Below are 23,514 nucleotides of genomic sequence, written 5' to 3'. Positions count from 1 at the left end.
AGGTTTACTGAAAATTAATGCGATTTCAATTTATTTCTGATACGACGAAACCGATCGCTGCGGGTAGAGCGCACCGTTTTTTTACTGGATTTCTGTTGCTCTCGAAGTTTACCCGGTAAAAATGTGAATTTGCATGAAATTCCATCGTTGTCGCATTACATCATTCTATATACAGGGTGGCTCGCCGGTTCGTGAATAGTTAACATGTCCATTTGGACGAACCACGCGTAAAATGTTTATATTAAAATCGAATGAAATTAGAAACTTATAATTATAGGTATAATTTTTTAATTATACGCAGTTTGTATATATACATAGAGTGTCCAAAAAAATGACGATAAATGCAAATAAAAAAACAGAAAACAGAATAAAATTTAACAGAATGAAGAATGAAAATTCTTATTCAATATATATATCCACTAAACTTAAATACGAATATCTAATCTAACGTTAGTGTTATTAATTAACATATTCGTAATATATTAACGGAAACCCAAGATAAACAATTTTCACCTTTAACTTTGAATACGCGATCAACCGTGCGAGCTACCACGGAATAAAATATTTATCAAAGACACAGTGCCATTTTGAAAATGACAATTTATTTGCGCGTGCGATCAGTCTCCTTGCCAGGAAACGAGACGCAATGGGCCACTTCCTGCGAGCTGCTTTGTGCGAGCCGGTTAGCTCCCCGCGAATAATCCGAAAATATCGCGGCAGCCCTCGTTCGCGCGTTTGATCGCCGCGTTAACTCGATCCGTGGCGCACGCGGAACGTCAACGGATATCGCTTAGGACTTAACACGGTTATACACAGTGGCCAGTTCTAATGGTATCGGCATGTTTATCACAATCGTTGAGATGTGCCAGTTTCAACCGTGTCGGTGATTTATAATCCTCGCGCGCGATTCTTCTCCGCATCTCGGAAGAAAATAGTTGCTTTCATGGCGGTTCGCCCGAAGAGATCATCAACATCGCGATATCACGATTCATAGAATCGAGAAAAATGTGTAGGCGTTAAATTCGCTCTAGGAAAGCTTAGGTAACGTGTATGATGTTTTTCTACATATTTCAAGGAAATTGTTGTTTCCGTTGTTGCAGGATATTCTACGTCTCCCACGATAGCCACGATTTGAAAATTTTTAGCTACATTGCTCGCGACGGTAGCAGCAACACGTTTAAATGCAACGTCTTCAAATCTAGCAAGAAGGTAAGTGCTCTGATTTTTGTATGTTATGAAATCATCAAATTTCGGAGGACAAGTACTGAAATATTTGAAAAATATTGTATTGTACTTATATAAAGGAAAGTGTATAAAATTACTCTGCTTTTCGATTTATTGATAAGGGAAATTAATTTGATGAAGGTGATCATCAGTGTAAAATTTAATATTCTTGATTGCAGTAGCATAAAACAACTGTTGCAAGCCTGCCCATGAAACAATTTTGACAAAGAAAGGTCAATCTCGACCGGAAACGAAATAAAAAGCAGATCGCACTCGCAGTGCTTTAATTTTCTTTTCGTCACGGTTCTGCGTGGTCATTAAGCCGTAATATTGTGTCGCGCACGTGCGTGCACTGCAATAATTCACGCAACACAGCCTGTCTTCTGGCATTTTATCAACTCTCGCTATTGTAACCCTATAAATAACCACGTGTCCCTTTCTCCTTTCCTCCGCCCGTATACCTTTTACTTATTTTTGCATCTATGCAGTTTTCTGTCACAATGGCGGACCCTTCTCTGTGTTTTCTTGTGTGCATTCTTCATGTAACGCACTCACTTGAGAAATTCGTTGGCTAACCGTTTTCGGTAATTGTTTCTAAACCCTGAACGCAGTTTTAGTCTTTCATCGATGCGTATTTTTCCGTTGATTTTTATCTGTTCCTCTTTTATTTTGCTACTGGTTTATTAGATAGTAGATTTAGTATAGTATCAAAGAATCAGCTCTCATATAGACGTACAGCATTAATTTTCCGTGCGCACTACATTTTTTCTGTTAATTCTCTTTATCAAGTGTTCCTTTTTCTTATACAAGCAGTATTAACGATATTTCGAATAACTTTTCTTGTTTAATAAATAGTAACAGAAAATAAAAGTACATCATTGGTGTTCTTCTGTAGTTTCGACATTCCTGAAAATCGATCAATATAATCAGTCGATATAGTAATTGTTCTAGTGTTAAATGGATACATGGTACTACTTTTTTATGTTTCGAATAGATACACATTGTTAGTGGTGGTTCTAGTTTCAAAAAACCAAAATATTTAGCAGAGAAACGCAAGTCGTGTAGTGTCAGCAATGGCGGCCATGTTGTGCCACCGGCAGGAGGCTGTGAAAATAGCCCGTAAAGCCCGACACCTTCGCACGGGGATGGAACCGAACGCGGACCAGCGAAGAGAAAAGTATCGCCTCCGTGTTCGAGCTATCGACGGATCGGTGAACACGGTATTCTGTTTTAAAACACAAAAGAGATTCATTCGTTGAAAATACAATGTTACAAAACATAGACTTTGCAAGAATTTTGTTGCAGAATTCTCGAGACTCTTTTCATGAGTTTGATTGTGTCTTTACTTGTGAAATGTAACCCTTCTTTCAATTGAGCTGCAAAAAAAAGAGACGTCTTATTTTAAATTGTATGTAGGGTGGTTCTCTTAATTAGGGGAAGTTGAATTTTTTCGAATGACTTGAATAGAATATTTACAGCATACCAGGGAATATTTTTTCATTCCTCGCGTGTTGTTTAAGCATTCGATGCTTTTCAACGAGAAACTACATTTTAACATAACAAGATAAAACGTGCTAAATGAAAAGAACGAAACAACACCGTTGGTCACACGAATAATGACTGTTAATAGAGAAATATCATTTCATGTGTAAACTTGTATATTCCCTAATAATTAGCACCTGTATAAACAACACTAGTTCGGTGATTAGAAATCTCAAACTATTCTGAGAATTTAAGAAATCACCGATCGCAGTGGCCTCCGTGGCGCAATCGGCTAGCGCGTTCGGCTGTTAACCGAAAGGTTGGTGGTTCGAGCCCACCCGGGGGCGAATATATTTTTGCCGAAATTTTTCCAAAACGACGCTCCACAAAAATAACGCCCAACGGTTCGAGGAACCCACATATTTTTGCAACTGGAACTTCGTGATATTCGTTGATTAAAAAATTTTTGAAAAATAAATTCGCCCCCGGGTGGGCTCGAACCACCAACCTTTCGGTTAACAGCCGAACGCGCTAGCCGATTGCGCCACGGAGGCTTCTGCGGACCTCAGACTTCTTAAACAGCTGAATCTCCAGCAAGACATTTACTCTCGCGCCGCATAATTTATGTATCGCAGTAAAGTGTCCGTAAACACAGGTGTACAATTTCGAATTCTCATTCGTAGCACTCTCTGTAAATCAAATTCCATAGAATCTTTTCTTGCGCCCATAAGATATATACAGTTATGGAAAAAGAAAAGGAGAAACGTACATGTACTTTACAAATTTTAACAAGATTCATATTAACCTGTTCGAGACGAATCACACACCAGGTATGTGATCGAGTACCCAGCCAAAATGACCTATTACACACCGCGTGTGTAATGATCATGAATTTTTATTATCAGTTAGTATTGAAAAATTAGCTTACTTAGTAAAGTTAGTATTTAATAAACGAGTAAGTTAGTAGTACAAATTGATTATCAGTAAAAATTAGAACTTGTACTGGTTTCAAGCCAAGACCCTATAAAAAGTAACCCACAATTAGGATCGTTGGGATTGAAAAAAATGAACAGTAATGGTGAAAGTGGTCATTTTTAGTTTTGGCTCCTGGAGACGATTTTTAAAAATATCCTAGTCTAGAATAGATCAAAGTACGTCATACTATATAATTTTTTCTTGTTTGAAATGTATCTTTCAATTCATTTTGACCGTTCTTAACCTCTTGCCCTACGATATTGTGTTAGACTGATGGCAAAGACTTCAAACAGAATTTAGCAAACATAAATGGCACTTAATTCTTCCAAGTCCAAATTGAATATTATCTTTCTATTACTAATTGTAATGCTTAATTGAGATAGTTCTGACGAACGCAGTTGCGGAAGAAATCTTAGTACAAAGGGTTAAGATTCAACTGATCAAACACTTTTTTCACACGTTTCCTAGTTTCTCCTTGTGTTTTCGCGAAAAAATTACGATCGCGGGGTGTTCGGTGTCTCGCCAACGCATACTGGGGTATTTGACCCGAAAAACTGAAAAATATTACGATCGCCATGATTTTTCAAGCATTTTCATAGTCTGAGAAAAAAATGTTTCTACCAGAAGTTAATCAGTATTTAAATGTCTACAAATTTTAATTTAAAAATTTCGAAAACAACATTTATTTTACAAAAAATCAGGGCTACCTTGATTTCTTAAACATTAAGATATATTTTTAACTTTATACTGTTATACCTGTGGTTAATACGAATTCGACTTATAATATTATGGCCTTGGGCTTATAAATAGCATTAAAATAGTTTTTCCGCTTTTCGGGTCAAATACCTTACTGCGTAAAGATTTGTCAAAAGAGTATTTACGCGCTGTAGAGTAACAGGAATCCCGTTCGTCCTTTCGGCGCGAAATTTATCCGCGAACCGATGAGTTAATGGGCCGGCGATCTCTCATTCTTCGTTTCCTCGACCCAAGAATTCCCCTTTCGCAGACTGATGGCGACTGGGAACGATAAAACGAGAACACGACATTACGAATTTATATTTCGGAACGGCCGGCCGCTTTATCGTGGTCATTCCGAAGCGGAACGCGGACAACGAAAGATTCGTACGAGTGCCTTATCGCGAATATTGATCCTCATACAGGCTCTTGTTCCTTTTCTCGTTGAAAGTGTTGAGCAATCTGAGAAATTAGCAAGGCTATCGAGAAACATCACAGATCTTGACTTTGCGATGGCAGACCTGTTTCAATTTGTAAAGGGAGTTTTAAGAAATATGGGTATGGCTGCTATAACTTTGAATAATGAATGTGAAGTTCTTTGTGACTTCTGATTGTCATGTCACTCTTATATATTCCTGCGTAGACAGTGTAATTGTGAAAACATTGTTTTCTTTTTGTTTAATACGTTTATTTGTGTGATGATTTCTGTGATTTTACATTATGATGTTAGTACTTATATGCCTTTTAAATATGTCTGTGTAAGTAATAACATTGAGAATTTCATTTTCCCTTTTTACAATCACAAATATGTTTTCTATTGTGACTGTTTTTCTGATTTTATATTGTGATTCGATAAATTGTTCTTTTTTTAATTATATCGAGATTAAACGATGAAACGTCTTAGAATATTTCTGTCGCAATTCCTTTGTGATTGTAGTAGAATGTGCAGAAAACATTCTTCTTTGTGACATCAGAGACAACTTGAATAAATTTTCCAAATCTCCAGTTGAAAATTTTGTTCGTCCCAAAATGATCTTGTACACAGGTTGGGTCGTTTATATTCATCACTGTATCCCATTACTGGTAACAGTCCACGTTCGCTCCGATTTGACGCGGTTGTGCGTCACGTGTTGTCAAAGCGTTAATTTTAACTTATACAGTCAGTTTACGGGAGATGGGTAATAAGCCGCATTTAAAAATATTTTGTGTAGCAACAATTCTCGTCCAGGCGACCGTAGATCATGGAGCGTCGTCGAGCGCTCTGCTCGCGCATATTTGCCTCTTAAAATATTTTGAGTTACGATGGTGTGCATTTTGAATCGATGGTTCTTATTTTCAGTATATTTTTCTTGTTACAATTTCCTAAAAGATGTGACTTCATTCGTCGTATCTCTGAATTTTATTACATTGGACAAATTGTTTCGTCTGAACTATATTCCATCACTATAACTCATCACATGATTAATGGGCATCACAGTAAAAATATGTTGAAACTGTGAATTCAGTACCTGATTTTGTCATCTCGAATATATCGTATCAAATATATACACAAGTGTTCGTAATTTATCATAAATATTAGTCTTATGACATCAAATTATGATATTTAAAAATTCGCAATGTATTCAGGATTTTGAAAAATTTATAAGCTTTATAGTGACCCGTTCTACTGACAAGTAGTCATTTTTGTAACTTTCAATTGTAATTGCACGCGTTTGTACATGTTTCAATAATTTTAGAAGCTATTGAAATTTTCAAGATCATATTTTATATGAAAAGTATGCTGATTTTTTAAATGTCATAAGTGTATAATTAGTTTAAAATTACCGTGTGTACAATAAGTATGTAGGTAATTTTTGTTCGACTGGCAAACACGATTTTCGAAATTTCTTCCACTGACTTTTAAAAAAAAATTCTTTTTACGACCTCAGACTGCTGTCACGCCACTCTTCCGTCGACATTTACAGATCAGAACGTATTTCGAATTTTCCTTTTTTTTAAGGCGTCGTTTGTCATCTCGTTTCCAAAAATATACGATTGGAAATTTGCATTCCTCGGAATACACGTTTACGATTCGTGTTTAAAGATTGATCAAGTATGTACGTTTAGGTTTTCACGGGATTGTACACTTTTCGGTTGTGTAGCGTCGAAGGTGTACATCAAAGAAAATTCGCGGCTGTTGTAATTTGTCGTTCGATAAACAAACGTCGATGCTTCGAGCTACCGAAGTGATTCGGCTTTCAACTCGAAACACGTCTGTGCTAAAAATAAATAATTCTGAGAACGAATTAAGCTTTACCCACGGGACTTACTTGCCGGAAGCTTTCTTATCCTTTTGTCGAGTGTATAAACTTTGTTCAAAGTAATATCACCCGGTGCGAACTTGTCGTCGGACATCAAATAAATTACTTCGACGATTTAGGGGAATTGGATTTATATTCGAACGAGAGGTAGCGTTAACTGAGCAGTTGAATTTTAGAAGAGGGAAGGTTAGAATGTACGATTTGAAAGAAAATAATACATGATTCTATAATAATCTGTGAAAAATTGCATTGCAATCGAATATTCTGGTTACTTGTATTTTCTATTAGATAAGTGCAAGACATATTCGAAAATCTCTCATTTTAACATTCAACTTGCTAAATGTTCAAACCTACAAACATTTAAATTTGTTTAATTAAAGATTTTCAAATATTCAAGTATACAAACTTTTTAATTTGTAAGTATTCAAATATTCAAACGTTCAAACTTTTAAGTTCTGTAGAACATACACGTTGTATACATGCACAGAAATTTGATAAAAACTAACCACTATTTTTATGTAAATGTGTCGATCTTTTAACAGTTGAATATTTAAAATTTAGCCATGTATGCACACGTTCATAATTGACTCTATAGAGTCCATCTTTCTTCCTACCCCTTCTGTCGGCAGTTCGTTTCGTGTTGTAACAAGAGCAGCCGGTCGAGAGCTCAAAGTACCCGGCACAACAAGCTGAGCTTTCAGAACGCGGAAAGCGACGCCTGAAATTTCGTTCCTCGCGTTCCGCCGCTCCCATTTGAAGTATTCTTCACCGGGACGAGCGCCGGTAATTCGGTCGAGGGATTCTTCCGGCGTGCTCTCGTGTCTTACTCGTTCTTGCGCGCTTGGATCGTGACGCGACTCGAAACTGCTGCAGCGAATCACCCCAGTTATCTCTTTTTCTCCGTTTTCTTTCATCCCCTAACTGCGTTCAACGACATTTCGTACATCGTTCCTTCTGCTTCTTTCGAAAGTGTTCAAACACTTCGATTACTCCAACCACGGTTATCCATTGTTACCTAGTATTTTAGATTTTTTATTTTTTTTGGCTTCTCTTTTACCCCCTACCCACATCCAACAATGTATTTACTTCCAAGGAGCTGAAACACTTCTACTACTTCAGCTGTGTTTATTGTCATCTAGATTCCACCATGTTTCACCGGACATGAACGTTTTAAAATATTTCCACCCTTTCCAGCTACATCCTTTTTCTTATTCTATCCACAGAGCATACACCCAGAAGTCTGCTACAAATCCAAATGCCCTTATTTTGTAAAAATTCCACTGGAACTCACAAAACGAAAAACTCGCAAAATCAATATATCGTCCATCTCATGAAAGATTAAACTCATCGAAAAAATAATCTCTAGAAACATTAGGACCCACCATGTAGCACAAACATATACATCAAATTCTAAAAAAAATTTCAAAATCAAATTCATTCTTTTTCAACCGTCCACCTTTTTAGCTACCTACATCATAAATTCCATAAAAGAACTAGCGGATATCCAAATAAGTACTCCCAAGCGTCACGATCGATGATCGACGGAAAGGAGGTTCACCGGGCTGCCATTGAGTCGGCCCGAAAGCAGGAATATTAAATGCGCTTATAAATAAACCGTAGGAAAAATCCGGACAGTCGGCGATGCGGGAGCGTGCGGCGTGGCACGCCGCGCTTCTGTTCCGACTTCACCGCCGGCGCCTCTGCTATCGCTGCCGTGGCAGAGCATCCGCACAGGGACCGCACGCGCTCCGCTTTAGTTCTCCTCCACCTGTCCGCCGCGTCGAAATACTCGACGTTTTCGAGTATTTCGAGAACACGCGGTGGTTGTGTCCACCTCGACCGCGGCGGCGCCTCCGCGTTTCTCTCCGTCGTCCCGCGTTCCCCTTCAGTGATCGTCTTTTTTCGTTCATCCCCTAACGTGCTGAACCGTCAGCTTAAAGAGGCAAGAAAAAACCAAACCAGAGACACCAAAGAGTTCATTAAGAATTTCTCCGAGTACCGAGGAATCTAAAGAAACTGTCTTTAGATCAAAGGAAAAAACAGACTCTGGCTTTTAAGTTGAAGATCGAAGCCCTTAGACACCGGAGATCGAACTTCGAGGAAGCAATTTCGAGGACAAGATCAGCTCTCGAAGTTCCCTGCTGGTCTGGCTCGTCAGGCTGGAGAACGGGAGCAGAGGAGCTGCAGGGTGGAGATTGCTGATAATTCGAGGCCGGCGATGCCAGGAAAATTGAGAGATACGAGGAGAGGGAGGTGGATCGGAGTTTGAGGCTGCCGGAGGTAGTCACGTGGCTCGTTAGAAGGATCGCGCGGCTCGACGGTGGTTCAGAGAAATCGGGAAACAGGTTGTTCGGAAAAAGTGGTCGGGGTAGCGACCGGTTCGAGGACGCGATGAACGCGAACGTGGTGGACGGTTGTGAGCGTGTGCTCGCGGAAATTTGCCGGGGAGGATCTAGAACCGTGTAATTCCGAAACTAATTGGTTCCCCGATGATCGCCGGGGAAATTGCGGTGGATGCGAGTCAACGGGCTGATACAGTGTTAAAACGAAGTCAATTCGAAAGAGGTAATAACAGTCGAGTGAGGAAGTACACGGATAAAAAACTAGTTTGAAGAAAAATAGTGAAGCTTCTATTTCTCGGGCAATATTTCTTACCGAGCGAGAAAAACGAGAGATTCATCGGCCAATTGGTTACCCACGAGATCGTTTTCGCGAGGACTGTAAAGGTGACGGATGAGAAATGTTAATACCGAGTGATCGATGCGAACAGGACTCCGGTGTCGAAACGAATTTGTCAGCGGCCTTTAGCAGATCTCGTTTCGATCAGGTCTTTCTTTTTGCTTGGCGCTCTTATCTCGGCTACCGTCGTCACCTCGTTTCTTTTGAAAATGTGCATCTAGCTGGCGAATTCTTTGAGAAAATTAATTTTTCATATTTACTTTTGTAATTCCTTCTGTGATTCGTGTTCTGATTGAAACGATATTCTCTTGAAATCTGTTCGGAGCATACTTTTTCACCGGTAGACTGTGAAGCTTAGTTGTAACAGTCTCCCGTGGGGTGTGTAATGAAATCAACGTAAGACGAGTATACACGCCGCGTTGAAATAAGAAACTAATGCAAAATCGACAAGAATCACATGTTTACTCGAAGAAATAAATCATTGTTGAGAAAATTATTTTGGGTTTTAAGATGACGAATATATTTGTCGAGAACGGTTAACTGATTAACGGAATCAGTGAGCAGATCGATTTCGTTCTGATGAAATTTGGGAATTTTGGATTCGCGACTGGTACCGATTATGTGAATCGAGATCGAATCGAACAACGGCGTGGCATCCGAATCGTTTGACTAATTTTCGAGACGAATATTCGCGTGGCGGCTGGGGGTGCAACACGCGTGCAACTTCGGTGGAACGGTTCGGGTCGGTTCCCCGCGATTCCGTTTCCGTTGCTGCCTAGCTGAAATAATACGCCGCTCGAAATACGGTGGTGGATCACCGACGCGGATGACGCAACCAATATTTTGAAAGCCACTCGTGCTGTGCGCTTTGCCGAACGTTCGCGCAAAATTCAAGCCGTTACGGCCGTATACCGGGTGTGCGCGATGTAAGTAACACCATCTACACCGACTTATAGAACTTTGTTTCTTCCTTCGTTTCTCGAACTGGATTCATCGAGTCAGTTTATTTAGGAATGGGATGCTTAACGTGTTAACCGTGAGTGACGAGTTAATTCGTCATTAGGAAAGCGCTACGAGCATTAAGAATTAGTGTGTCTTTGGAAAAGACTTCGCTGTAGGTAAAACGAGTTAATTCATCACCGAATGACGGATAATGAATAAGACGAGTTAACTCTTCGTTGAGAGGTATATATTACTGTGATGATTTTAACGAGTTAATTGCATACTAATAAACGTGTCTGTAGTGGAAGATGTTACGTTGATTACAGTAATATTTACTAATGACGAGTTAATTCGTCACTGCGGAAACAGTAATTAAGACAAATCGACTTGTTATGAACATTCAATACGTTTGAGAATTACACAAGTGACGTTTGTTCTAGATTTAATAAATTCTAGTTCTTATTTTACAATTAACATTCCTTCGAGGAATTTATGTTCTATTCCCGTACAGTATTTCTCAATTGTTGCTATACCATTTTTTTCCGAAGATTTGCCCTATTTTCTTCACAAAATATTTTCTTTCGGATTTACAAGCTCTATGTATTGTTACAATTAATATTCTTCTGGCTTATGTTCTGTTTCTATATAGTAGATTCTTAAATGTTCATTAAATCGTAATTTGAAGTTAGGGCTGCGGCCCACGAAGTGTTTTGCGAAAGGAATTCGTCGTCGATCGGTAGAAATGAGAGGGCGAACGTGCGCTCGTTCACACGGACAACGTATGTGTGTTCGATCGCGTACGCTCGACGCGAAGTACGCGCGTTAACGCATCGTGTGTACTTAATCACAGACGAGCGTGTTCATTCGTGTTACGTACGCTCGTCTAATCAAAGCGGCGTGTACCACCCCCATCGTTATCACTAATGACCGTCGTCTTGGGTCAAGTTCGACATTCATTATAAACGACGAAGGCTTCGTTGGCACGAGATCGAAACCAACACGCGTTCCGATCACAATTCCTTTGACCCGCCCTTTTCTTTTTCATAGAATAATTATTATAATCATTGCTTAATGCAATTCTTCATCTATAATAATAATTACCTATTAACTATTTCATATTCTTAGTGATTCTTTTGCTTTTTGGAATTATAGATAACAGTATTCTATTTTTTAAATTATTTAAATTATTAATTAGAATATAAGGACACTTGTTTAAAGGCCATTATTTATAGACCATCAATCTTCTAAACGGTACTAAGCATTTAAAGCAATCTGGAATTGAGATATTTGAATTGTACTTATGTATCATTTTATTCGAATCGAATTGAACGTTCAAAATGGTGTTTAATGTCGACAGATTCGTTTATGTTCCTTTTTTACGACGCGATCCTGTATATTGGTAAATCGAGTGCATCCCCAGCGATTCTATTTCGCGGAAAAAGATCACGAGGAACTGCTGAGCAACTAGCAACGCGGCCAAAGATCACTGTCGAAGAAAGGAACGATGGTCCGGGACCCTGAAGCTTATTGAAATGTAACGATCTATCCATCGGACAAATAAACGGCCGTCGGTGGCGTCCGATCCGGTTGTTTGCCAATGGGAATTATCTTGGCGTCGCGAATCCGATTTCTTTCTGCGGATCCCCTTCGGGCTTGCACTCCGTCCTCACCTCATGTAAAAATACACAGCCGCTGACGAAATATGTTTACGATCGGTGATTTATATCCGCCAGGTCAGCGACGCGATCGCATTCTCCGTTGCGAGTCTCGTATTTAATTTTTTTCAAAACGACTCTTAGCGGAGAACAAAAATTGGAAAAGTTTTACTGATTTATCAACTGTTTGTTTGTTGAAAATTGATTGGGAGTTTAGACTTGGATTAATTGCTCTGTTTTTAAAAATAAAGTTGACCTCTTTCTATTGAGAGCTAAAGTTCTCAATTTAAAAATTGAAAATTGAGGTTATACGTATCGATTGTATGTATATTAACCTGAATTCAACAAATAATCTTCGAATTTTAGAGCCGTGCGTTTTCACTAATACATTTCTGGAAACTAAGGACGATTGTAGATTCCGGGGATCGCTCGTTAGATTTGAGAACAAAGGTTAACATCCGTCGGAGAGTGTTTGGTTCTTTGTTCTAAAATTGAATTATTATTGTAGAAGGTTATTAGTTAGTAATACCGGCGATCGGTAATTAATTGATTTTACCGTTACCGTGTGCATCGGTGAACCATGCGGGATTTAACGATCGAGATCATCTTGCCAAAGGAGTTCTGCCATTAAAATATGATTTAACCCGTAAAGTAAAATGGCGGACTGATCTGTATACTTTGAAACAAACCGCGGGGAATACTACCGATAATAAATCGCGGCTTCTGTTGCTCTAGCCGAGTGTTGTTTCAGAAAATAAACTATCCTTTATATCAACGGCTAGAAGACTTGGGTAACAATCACTCCGAAACAGTGATCGTTCCACGACCCTGTCGGTCCTCGCGCCATACCTACTCGATTCGACAAAGATTTACCCGTGTTAGGGATTACCACGTTCACTGCTGTTGGCCCTGATCGCTATTGCTCTACTTTATCTTTACCTTATCCATTAAATTACGACAAACAAACAGATGTATCTTTTATGATATTGTAACACAGAAATGCATCATTTCTGCCATTATAATTCTTAGCGAATGTCAGAGCCTCAGATCTAACTTGTTGCTAATTCATTTTCATTTTAACGTATTCTATCGTGATTTAAATATCTCAATTATAATGCTTGCTTATCTATTTTAATTAATTACATTTAATCATAATTTAATTATTCGAATAACAAAAGACCAATCTGTGCTGTTCCTTTTGTTTAGTATTTCAGTATTCGATACGTATCTTAGCTTCTTTACGTTGAAGTTTCTTAATTTTTTTAAAAATCTTCAAAAAGTTAGTACACTCTTCCACATAAATAAAAGGTTGCTATATCACGCTGTAGATAATGAACGTTTTTTAATGGATAGATAACAAATGTCGTATAAATCTAAGAGCAACTCGTATCGGCATCTGGCATCCATATTCTGTTTCACATCGACAGCGGGCGTGTTGATTCTTGGACGGCGCGGAAAGATGCCCGCGAATAAACGATTCGCGGTTGTTGCGCGACGATAGTCGAGCCGTGAAACGACAACGCAGCTCTGCGCCGCGCCGGCTTCTAAACCGGGCAAGATTTATCGGGTAGTTTGCCAGTTCGGGTCCACCGGCCGGCTGTTTATAATTGGACTCGACCGGGAAACACTGCACGCATGAATATCGATTCTTTGAAACCGCGTCTCCGCTGCTTCAGTTACTTTAAGCCTTGACTCTTCTTCCTTCGCACATGAATTTACATTTTTCTTTTTTAAAACTTTAGAGAAGTTTGTAGTTCAATCGATCCTTTTCCAAATCGCTGGATACGCTCCACCCTGTTTGATTGATGATACTTTTCCTCGGATAAGCGACATTGCTTTCTCCATCTTCGGTCAGATTTTTAAACAGCTTTCTAGTAACAGTTCTTCTGAATTGTTTGATAATTTTTCCATCTGATACAATACATTGTCCTCATTCGATAAATTTTCAATATTGTAATAATTGTTTTAGGAGCTAAAAACCTCCCTAGGAACTTCTAAACAATTCTCCTTCAAAGTGCCAAAGAAACAATTCGATACTATTAACAACAATAACAAAACACAATAAAGTGCACAAATAGAGCCCATACTCGGTCCAATCAATCGCAGCGTAGCACGAGATAAGAGCGAGCGGATCATTCGCGACGCGCTAGTTCGGACACAGTGATCCCCCAAAAAATGCCTTCGTTATGACGTCGGCGCACCGCAGCCCGCAGTGAGAGGAAAAAAGGGAGTAGCTCCGATAAATCCGATTCGCGAGAAGACAACTCGCCTCGGTCAGCGATGCTGAAGAATTCGACGACGAGGCAGCAGCAGCAGCAGCAGCATGGTGACGGGGGTGGCGGCAACGCAGAGGTTCCTTCGTCCGGGAACTCTGGACCCGGTAGCCCAACCATAATCGACCAGAAGCCGAGGAAGAAGCTATCCTTTAAAGAGCCCGAAATCCTGAACTACCTGAGATCGAAGAAGCCGTTCGCGAAGCCGAAACCAAAAGCGAAATCAAAACCGCCGCCCCTGCAGCTGCTGGCCCAACGGGGCCCGAACGACTTTAGCTTTGATGAGAACCCCTTCGAGGAGGAGAACGATGACCTCGAGGAGCTCGAGGTAAAATCGGTGCGCTGTGTGTGCGCGCGAGACTCGCGAGAGCCGCGGGGATCGTTTATGGGGTAAGGTGTCACCTATGTGGTCTCAGCTGTGACACCGACGGCGACGATCACGCGGATTCATGGGAAATGTAAACCGGGGGACACGAGATCCGCGGTTCTCCCCGCGCCGCAGTAAATTACGCGGATTGCGCGGCGTTTGATCCTGCGACTTTGTGCGTGCGCGTGGGCCGGGCGAAGTAAGGGAAATGTCAGATACCGGAAAACGTTCGTGCGGCTTTTTAAATACAATTCCAACGGAGTACGTGTTTTTGTTAGATAATTTTATTTTATTTGATACCAACAGCGTAAACCATTTGTTGGTAATAACAATTTAATCCATTGAACTAACGAAATACTGATTGAAAATAACGTTCCAATTGGATGATACATTCAATGTTTTTTTATTTTGTTTTTGAAATAGGAGGTCATTTTTTATGTTAAATATTTTTCTCTCTTTGATACTCTTAATGTTAGAACCACCAAGCCTTTGGTATGATTGATATGTAATTTTTATAAAAATTGTAGCAACTTTTTTCAGTTTCTTTGTATACTCGTTATAGCATTGCAGTAGAATTGTTTTGTATTTTTAACGCTTTTCAGACATCAGTAATTTCGAGATATGAAAATTGAAACTCGTCACTTTGGTAAGTGCGGTGGTTCTAGTATTAAATCACCTCTGATGTGATGTATTGTGAATGAATCAGTGGGGAACGGTTTTATTGGACTAACGCGTGACAATATTTTATTGAGCGATTTTTAGAATTGGAATGTTAGTAATATTAGTATTTCTTATTGAATTTTCAATAAGAACATTCGTACTCAATCTGAGATTTCGAAACTAAAAGAATTAAATTGGTGGTGATTGAGGACAAACTAGGAAAACAATTATAGTTCAAAGGGTTAATATTACATCTTTAATAAGTGTTAATTTCAATATTTAAGACTATCTTCATAGCATGTGCTGCATCAACCAATTTTGTTTGAAATCGTGAGATCAGAAACATTGGAATAGTCGAAGCTCTAACGGGCCGAATGTTTCAAATAAAATCGTGAAATGTTTGAAAACTTGAAACTTCACATTCTCCAAACGCCTCGGTGCGCGAATGTGTAAACGCCGCCGAAGCTAGCTTGTTTGAATATTTCCGATGGAAACGGTTCGTCTTGAAATTTGATGATTTCACGTAATATTACCTTGCATCTTAGTATGTACGTATTATACAGGGTGTTCCGAAAATAAGGAAGAAACCGAAGAATTTCTATATCTCTCGTACAAAACTAAAATCTCTTACATTATCCCTGGCGATACGCGAGTCGGTTCTGACCTTTCTCAAAGGTTTCACATAATATCTCAATTTCCAATTCAATTATTATACCCACTAAACACACCAAAACACATTTCAAAAAACAACCACAAATAAAAGTCTGAAAAGACCCAGGCATCTCTGCAATACTTATTTTACTCAGAACCCATTGGAATTCTTAGTAAATCATAGGAGAACCCACAAAAATTTATATTTTGCCTAAGTCTCACCTCTTTATTTGGGGAGCACCCTGTACATACGGATCACGAATATTGCATTTATTAGCGGGTCCGATTGAAAAAAAAAGTTGGATTTCGTTAGAGCCAAGCGATGAGGGTGGTCAGGACGGTAGGACAGGCGTTCGAGGTGTGCCATAAATTAAGTATAAACAACGCGACGGAGGACCGCGACAGAGGAGAGAAGGAGAGGGAAAGGGACCACGGGGAGAATCACCGTGACGTTTACGAGGACCAAGACGAAATACCGAACGAGCAGTCGCAGCCGTCGCCGTCTTCTGTGCACAAAGGTTTTTAATATCCCGACTTCTGTTCAACCATAAAGAAGGCCGTTTCTTCGGCCGTTAACCCACCCCTAACATTCCTCCGGCTACATATACTGTTTACGATCGATTCTAACACGCTGTTCAACAGCTGATGCACGTCGGATCGAAAACTCTCATACTTTTACGTCACGCGATCGCGGTACGATCCCGCGCGCTTAATCAAACAACTGATTTTAGATATATCGCTGTTAGGGGACCCGGAGGACTCCGTGCCGGAAAAGACGGCCGTACCTTGTCTTCTCAGGTCGCACGAGGTCCCAGCTACCACAGCGTCTACCTCGCCCGTTAGACAATCGCCATCGGTAAGTTAAGTGGACAACGTAAAATTACTAAAGAAGCTATAGCGATAAAGGTAAGGGGAACTTACTGGGGAAGTACTGAAGTTACTAGAAGACATTGTCTTTAAAGTATTCGAAAGAGTTTTCGTTTTGATAATGCCTTCTGCAACTGATATAAAGGGAACTGATAGGAAATTATGGAGTACAATTGTTTCATTTCAATATTTTCTGTATTATTTTATCATACAATATTTGATATTTAATATAGAATTATTTAATTTCGTTGCGTCAAACTGAACAGCGACTACCAGTTCAGTTTTCTGATTCTCCGTTTTTCTTCTTTTTTTTCCTTCTCCATTTACTTAAGGCTTCTGATGTTCTCGTGTTCGTAAATTCCTTTTTAATCGTTTTCGAAGGGCACGGTAACCTCCGACTGCGGAGGATTACTTGTTGGGGGCGAATTAACCGCTCTGAAGCACGAGATCCAACTGCTGCGCGAACGGTTGGAGCAACAGAGCCAACAAACCAGAGCCGCCGTTGCCCATGCGCGATTGCTCCAGGATCAGCTTGCAGCTGAAACAGCAGCCCGTGTCGAAGCTCAAGTAAGTGACACTTGACACTCGTTTAATGGATTTTCGATATCGTCTACTGTGAGCGTGATATCTACACAGTGCTCGGAATCTTCGAGTGAACCTTATCTTAACGTATTGTCCATCATTTAATAGTCTTTTGAAACCATTAATTAACAACCAAGAAGATACTTTACAGATCTTTAAGTAGCAATGACACTCGTAATCACGAATCAGCAAATTTTCTATGATCAAATCTTATTTAAAATTATTATTTAAAGAAAAACAAAGCTACCGAAACTTGTCTACCACCTTAATTCCATTATTGCGAGTTAAAGGTGCATCAGCGTTTAAAGCAAATGATTTGCGTATAAGTATGGTAAATATTCCTAGTATTTCAATAGCAAATAGATGCAACTAAGTACTACTAGTCATTGGGGATGCAGATTGTTAACGAATAATTTGAACAGAAATGATACATCATATTGTCTCATCAATTTTTCACCATTGTTTCTTCCATTAGGCAAGAACACATCAGTTGTTGGTGCAAAACAAAGAGTTATTGGAGCACATAGGCGCGCTGGTCGGCCACCTTCGGGAACAGGAGCGTATCTCCAGCGGTCACGTCACCTCGCAATCGCAGATGCCCGGTACAACGACGATACAACAAACAACCACGGTTCCTGACTTGTCGAACCTCGGCCAGGTAACGCTCTATCGAATACCCTGACACAAGTGTTCGACAGCCAGCAAGAAGCCGTGTGCGCGTGTTCGCGAACGTTGCATCTCGATTAACGTTTAACACTGTGTATTTTGTTTTTGTACTGTCCTACTTTTCATTTCCATTTTCTGTTTTTTTTTTATACCGTAACGCCTTTTGTACCGACGCCTTTTTTTATATTAATAAATCGATTTACACACACACACACCCTTCTCTTTTTTCTTTCTGTCTCGCACCCTGTCACCGAACCACCGCAGAAACGGTTGAAGGATTGCGGTAGCGACAGCAGTATATACACGCATTTTACACTGTTTTGTTTGTTTGATCAACTCTTGTGCACTGCTTTGAAAACTGATGGATAAACTTTGTGATGTAAAAAGTGTAATATTCATTCAACCCTCTCGTAATACGGTTTTCGTGTAGCACGACCTGTCAACTTGGATAACTCTCATGTAGCATGAACGTTTCTATCACACTGCTTCGTTTGTAATCAACGGGGATTCCCTGTGACCAACTCCGTTGATGAGAATTGTACTAACTCTGAGATCATGGTTTCGATATAACGTATAACGAATTAACCCATTCGAGGTCAGTAACTTTTCGAAGGTTGGTCTTCAGGCGTAAACATTGTTCTTTTTGCATAATAAGAATCAATGACCATTAATTACACATCAGGTGTGTGGTTGGTTTTAAATGAGTTAACTGTGTTACAGGAGGGTTCATTGTGTTGTCTTGATCTCTTGAATATCCAACTAATAATTATTTGTTGAACGGTGCGCAGGGGTTGTCGTGAGATTTTGAATGTTTCCTGTGCCGAGCGTATTGTTTTGCCGGAGTGTGATCTTTGTCTGTGCTGGATGATCCGCGGCGTTGCATTGTTCCGTTCTCAGGTAAAGCCCCGACTAAACGTGTGCTCAAGAATTGCTAATCCGACTGATGTTCTAGTTACTTTGCACGTGGGTAGACTCACACAGATAATCCGGATCGTTTTGAACAGAATTGCTTTCGCGAAGATTACATGAAAAAGAATCCACGTCTTCCAGTCTTGGCTCTACTTAACGTGGGGAAAAGGTTTGCCCGAATCGCATTACCCGAGATGTTCGGTTGTATCATCAGTACGCTGCGTTTTTTTCTTGAAATAAATTTTTTATACGGTTTCAAATTTTAAATTTTGAGCAATTTCAGTTCGAGTTCATAAAGGGGGATGAAATGACAGTAGGAATAATTGTCTGTGACAATAAAGTTCTCTCAACAATAAAAAATCTCATAATACAATTTTGTGGAGAGAGACAGGAACTCACTGATAAAAATTTTATTTTGAGAAAGAAAAATGTGGAGGGCTTATAATACAATCAGATACGGTTAAACTGAATTTAGATGGCAAGCAGCCTTTGAAACGCGAGAAAAGTCAACCGCTTATGCGCGACACGTTTCGCCCCTAAGTTGGCCGACAGGAAGATAGCAATTTAATGCTGGCATTAAAGCTGAATCGCTAATCCAATAATCGTGCTAAGCGCCGGTGTGACGCTATTATGTAACAGGTCTTCGCACGGGACTTTGGACTTTGTGCCACCAACAAATGCTAGGTAACGTTCTTAACTATGAATCTTCACTATACCTTCCCCGTAATTGGAAACCTAAGGTTCCAAGTACTTGAAACATTCCTCTTCATAATTTGAAATCCTTTCTTTTAAAAAATAAGAATTAATGTTATTATATACAATATATTGCAATTGATATTATATATTATGCATCTTTCTTTTGTATTAAATGCCACTTTGTAACATTGCTTGTATAGAGTAAAAGTATATCCATTCAGAACAATATTCTAATATTGTATTTTATGATCAGTGCCAACGGACAGGAGGACAAAGCTCACCCTGGGAATTGGACCCACCGTCTCCCTACTGTTCTTATCCACCGGAGTCTTTGTACTCCGGAAATCTGAATACACTAGGGATTCAAGCCAACAGTAGCACAACTGATCAACTGCAGTTTCAAACGCAGCTGTTAGAGAGATTGCATAACATAAGTCCATATCAGCCACAAAGGTCACCATACAATACACCATCTCCATATGCAATGGGTGCTAGTCTTCTTCTACCTCCCAACAGTAGACCGTCTGTGAGTGAACTAACTTTGTTTCTGACACAGAATATTTCACATCTCTAGTTACAGAAGAGAATGTGTAATAGTATTTCTGAATGTTTTAAGATTGATGAACACTTAGTATAGGGGATCATTCATACAACTAGGAAATGTTAATTAACTTATCATTTGTATTTATTTTTTCGTTTGTTACTTTTTCATCTGTGTTAGAAATTTTCTAGTTATTTGGCAAGATAACAATGAGGTATTCAGTATTACCGCACAATATGCATATATTACTTATTGCAACAATTTTTAAAATTTACAGAACTCAGCTCAGCTATCTCCATGCTCCATGTCTCTACGAGTCTCTCAACCAAATAGCTTCTCATCGTCGCCAATAATGACACACAAGCCAGATAATTATGGAATGAATCTGGAGACTCAAGAATCAAAGTCAACGTTCATAAAACCGTTGCCCTGTACCGGCGACAGGACTGCTGTCCATTTAGCCCAGGAATTATTGAGTAAACAGGATCGACTCAATGTGCATGATGAAATACCACCAATCGTGCTGGATCCTCCGCCTCAGGGTAAACGTTCAGATACTGCGGACAAGCAGACATCGGCAAAAGAGAACTCAATTAATCAATCAACGAATAATAAGAACCCTCAGAACCAGAGGAACCTGGCAACCATATTAAGGACACCTGGACCACCACCATCGCGCACTACCAGCGCACGTTTACCCTCCAGAAGTGACCTAATGTCTGAAGTGCAAAGGACCACCTGGGCACGACACACGACTAAGTGAAGAACTCTTTTCCAAAAATAGCCCTTAATCGGTTAACCTCTTAAGGGTCAGTCTCGGGTATCAGTCTAGCATGGATAATTTTTAATTTTGGAAAAAACTTGAATTTCAATTATAAAAAATTCACTGATTTTAAATTGAAACAGAAATCAAGCCTTAAGAGGTTAAAGAAAATATCTACATATCATTTCTCGGGTAGAACAATGTAGAGAGAAACTTTTTTCTTAGAATTTTGAGAGATTTTCTGAAGTTCTTTTTTTTCTGGACCAATACACTTTCTGAATTTATCATGTTGAAGTTATTGCACAATTCCAATGACTTTGCATCACAAATAATCGAATTTGGATTACTAGCAGTGGTGCTTATAATATTGAAGTTTGGAAGATTAGGAAACTTCATTCTCGAGTAACTTGGATGGATTTTAACTGACAATGAGTGTTTATGAAATTTATATTAAACTAATATTAAATTCTTATCTGTTGTTCTACCTGAGTGCGTATATTATTAAAAGTTAGAACTGGTTAATATAATTATTGTGCATAAACACAGTACGGTGTTTATATTAGGATTTGGAATGTTAGTTTTTGATATAGCAGGGGAAATATTGATTTCAAAGTTTCATTTATAATTGTTTCTTTATTCTCTAACGTTTCCATTGGTATGCGTTTTACAATGACGCCCATCGCGCAGCATTTACAGCAATCCTACAGTTACCATAGACTTTATTTAGTTTGTGAAACAGAAAAATAGAAAATTATTGATTAAAGAACCACGAACAAGACTGGGAAAAGAAAACCGATGTTAATAGAACGGTAAAACGCAAATATAACGCGAACTAGTGATTTCTTTACACTGTCAAAGTCTGTGCCAAAGTGTGTAGGGTTCCGGGGAAAATTTATTTTCAACTAGAGTGAATGAAAACGTTTGTGATCAACGTATGGTAATTGAATGTACATACGTGAATCGTCATTCTTGTACATATTTTGCTAAATGTCAAGCGTTTTACATAAGACACATTATGTCGAGAAATGAAAAAATACACTGGATTTAGATTAATATCTCTCTAGGACACAAACACATTGTATTTACAAAAAAAATGCACTTTTGTAACATACATAATTTCAACGTGGCACTTAAAGATTCATTGGGTATAGTCTTGTTATTTGACGCAAAATATGAAATGGTCCGTTGAGTCCACAGTGCCCAACTAAAATCATGATAAATACAGATCTTCCTTGCGTAATACATTTGAATGATAATTAAGGAATGTGAATTGAGATTTTGAAGAAATAAATGCAAATGAGTACGGCAAATTCTTCAACATGGAAAACCTTAAAGCTGTCAATATAGAATGAAAGTTCATTGGAACACAATGGCCAATTAATAAAATTGATCTGTCAACATTTCTACCAACGTGTTTCATTGACTGTGCTAGCTACACCTATTCCCCCGTCCTCCCTACAAATATTCATTTCATTTGACTCGTACTACGTCCGCCATGTCAGTGGCGTGCAGCCGAATGCGTGCTGCTGTCTTTTATGATCCATAAGGTAATCATGTTGCGAGCTTCATTATTCTGAAAGAGCTTGTAAGTTTACTACCGCGACCAGTGTATCACGAGACCGCGAAAAGAGCAGAACAATAGAGCTTTCAAGCTTCGAAACCTTCAGTCCTTTCATTTTTCGAATTGCAAATACATAATAACCAACTTCAATTGTAAAATTATTCGAATTTTAAAATCCTAGAAACGAACGATCGATACGTAATTATTCAAGAAATAAGTTTAAGAATAATATTTCCAAGAATTCCTGATGAATGCTGTATAAGGTAGAAATGAAAGAAAGTAATTTCCGTTGCAATTTCCGGTAACGTTGGCTACCTTTCGGTAGGCAAATTACAGACCGAAATTTGTTCTTTTATTCTATTAAACTAATTACTCGAAAAGTCGCTACGGGAAGTGATAAAAAATGGATAAAGGAAAGAAGGACGATTTAAAAACAGCGGAAGGACAGTTAACGGAAAGATCGGGTGGAATTTTAAGATCGAACAGCGTACCGCGGTCTCGATCGAGAGCAACGTCTCCGTTGATATCACCGCAACAGGTAATTATTAGTCTACAATTTTCTATTACTAATAGTATCAGATTGGCATAAGGAAATAATTAAATAGAAATTTTATTTCCTCGTATATAAGTTTAATGATTCTTAAATAAAAGGAACTTAATTAACCAATAGTCGAGGAAGATGTTAATTCGTGATTAGATTTCATGTCTTAGTAAATTTTCAATTTTTTACTTGTTCAATCAATAATTGTGCTTTTTTACATCATGTTATTTACGTTTTAATTGATGGCTCTGCATTTGTTTAATCAGTAAATGTAACGAAACAGAAGCTTGTCATCGCGTGAGCACTAAGAGCTGTTATCACGTTCGAGTGATATTAGATAATTTATTAATGAGCAGCTAGACTTCGTCTGTTTGCCATTAATTTGCAGACTAAATGGGAAAAACGAGTATCTGATCAGTGGGGTCACGTTTTTTCTGATAAATGT

General features: G+C 39.0%; 1 protein-coding gene and 2 non-coding genes across 11 annotated transcripts in view; 2 read left to right on the top strand and 1 right to left on the bottom strand.

Annotated features, from left to right (window-relative positions):
• The window catches only part of LOC116424376 (carboxyl-terminal PDZ ligand of neuronal nitric oxide synthase protein), a 46,433-nt gene extending 24,060 nt beyond the window's left edge, over positions 1-22,373 (top strand). For 2 of the 9 annotated variants that reach the window (XM_031970679.2, XM_076369473.1), the window contains 7 exons: positions 1,101-1,209; positions 16,257-16,461; positions 16,675-16,799; positions 17,192-17,377; positions 17,868-18,050; positions 19,917-20,189; positions 20,482-22,373. In XM_031970679.2, coding sequence (XP_031826539.2) covers positions 1,101-1,209; positions 16,257-16,461; positions 16,675-16,799; positions 17,192-17,377; positions 17,868-18,050; positions 19,917-20,189; positions 20,482-20,967 — 1,567 coding nt within the window. In that variant the 3' untranslated portion in view covers positions 20,968-22,373. The other 7 variants (XM_076369475.1, XM_031970682.2, XM_031970683.2 and 4 more) reach the window with 7 other exon arrangements.
• TRNAN-GUU (transfer RNA asparagine (anticodon GUU)) lies at positions 2,980-3,053 on the top strand. Its single transcript has one exon. It is a non-coding gene; the product is annotated as a tRNA-Asn (tRNA).
• On the bottom strand, positions 3,187-3,260 carry TRNAN-GUU (transfer RNA asparagine (anticodon GUU)). The gene has a single exon. It is a non-coding gene; the product is annotated as a tRNA-Asn (tRNA).
• Positions 22,374-23,514: the final 1,141 nt, after the last annotated feature.

The sequence above is a fragment of the Nomia melanderi genome, chromosome 7 (assembly GCF_051020985.1).
Source record: "Nomia melanderi isolate GNS246 chromosome 7, iyNomMela1, whole genome shotgun sequence".
NCBI lineage: Eukaryota > Metazoa > Arthropoda > Insecta > Hymenoptera > Halictidae > Nomia > Nomia melanderi.
This window is presented reverse-complemented; position numbering and strand designations above follow the sequence as displayed.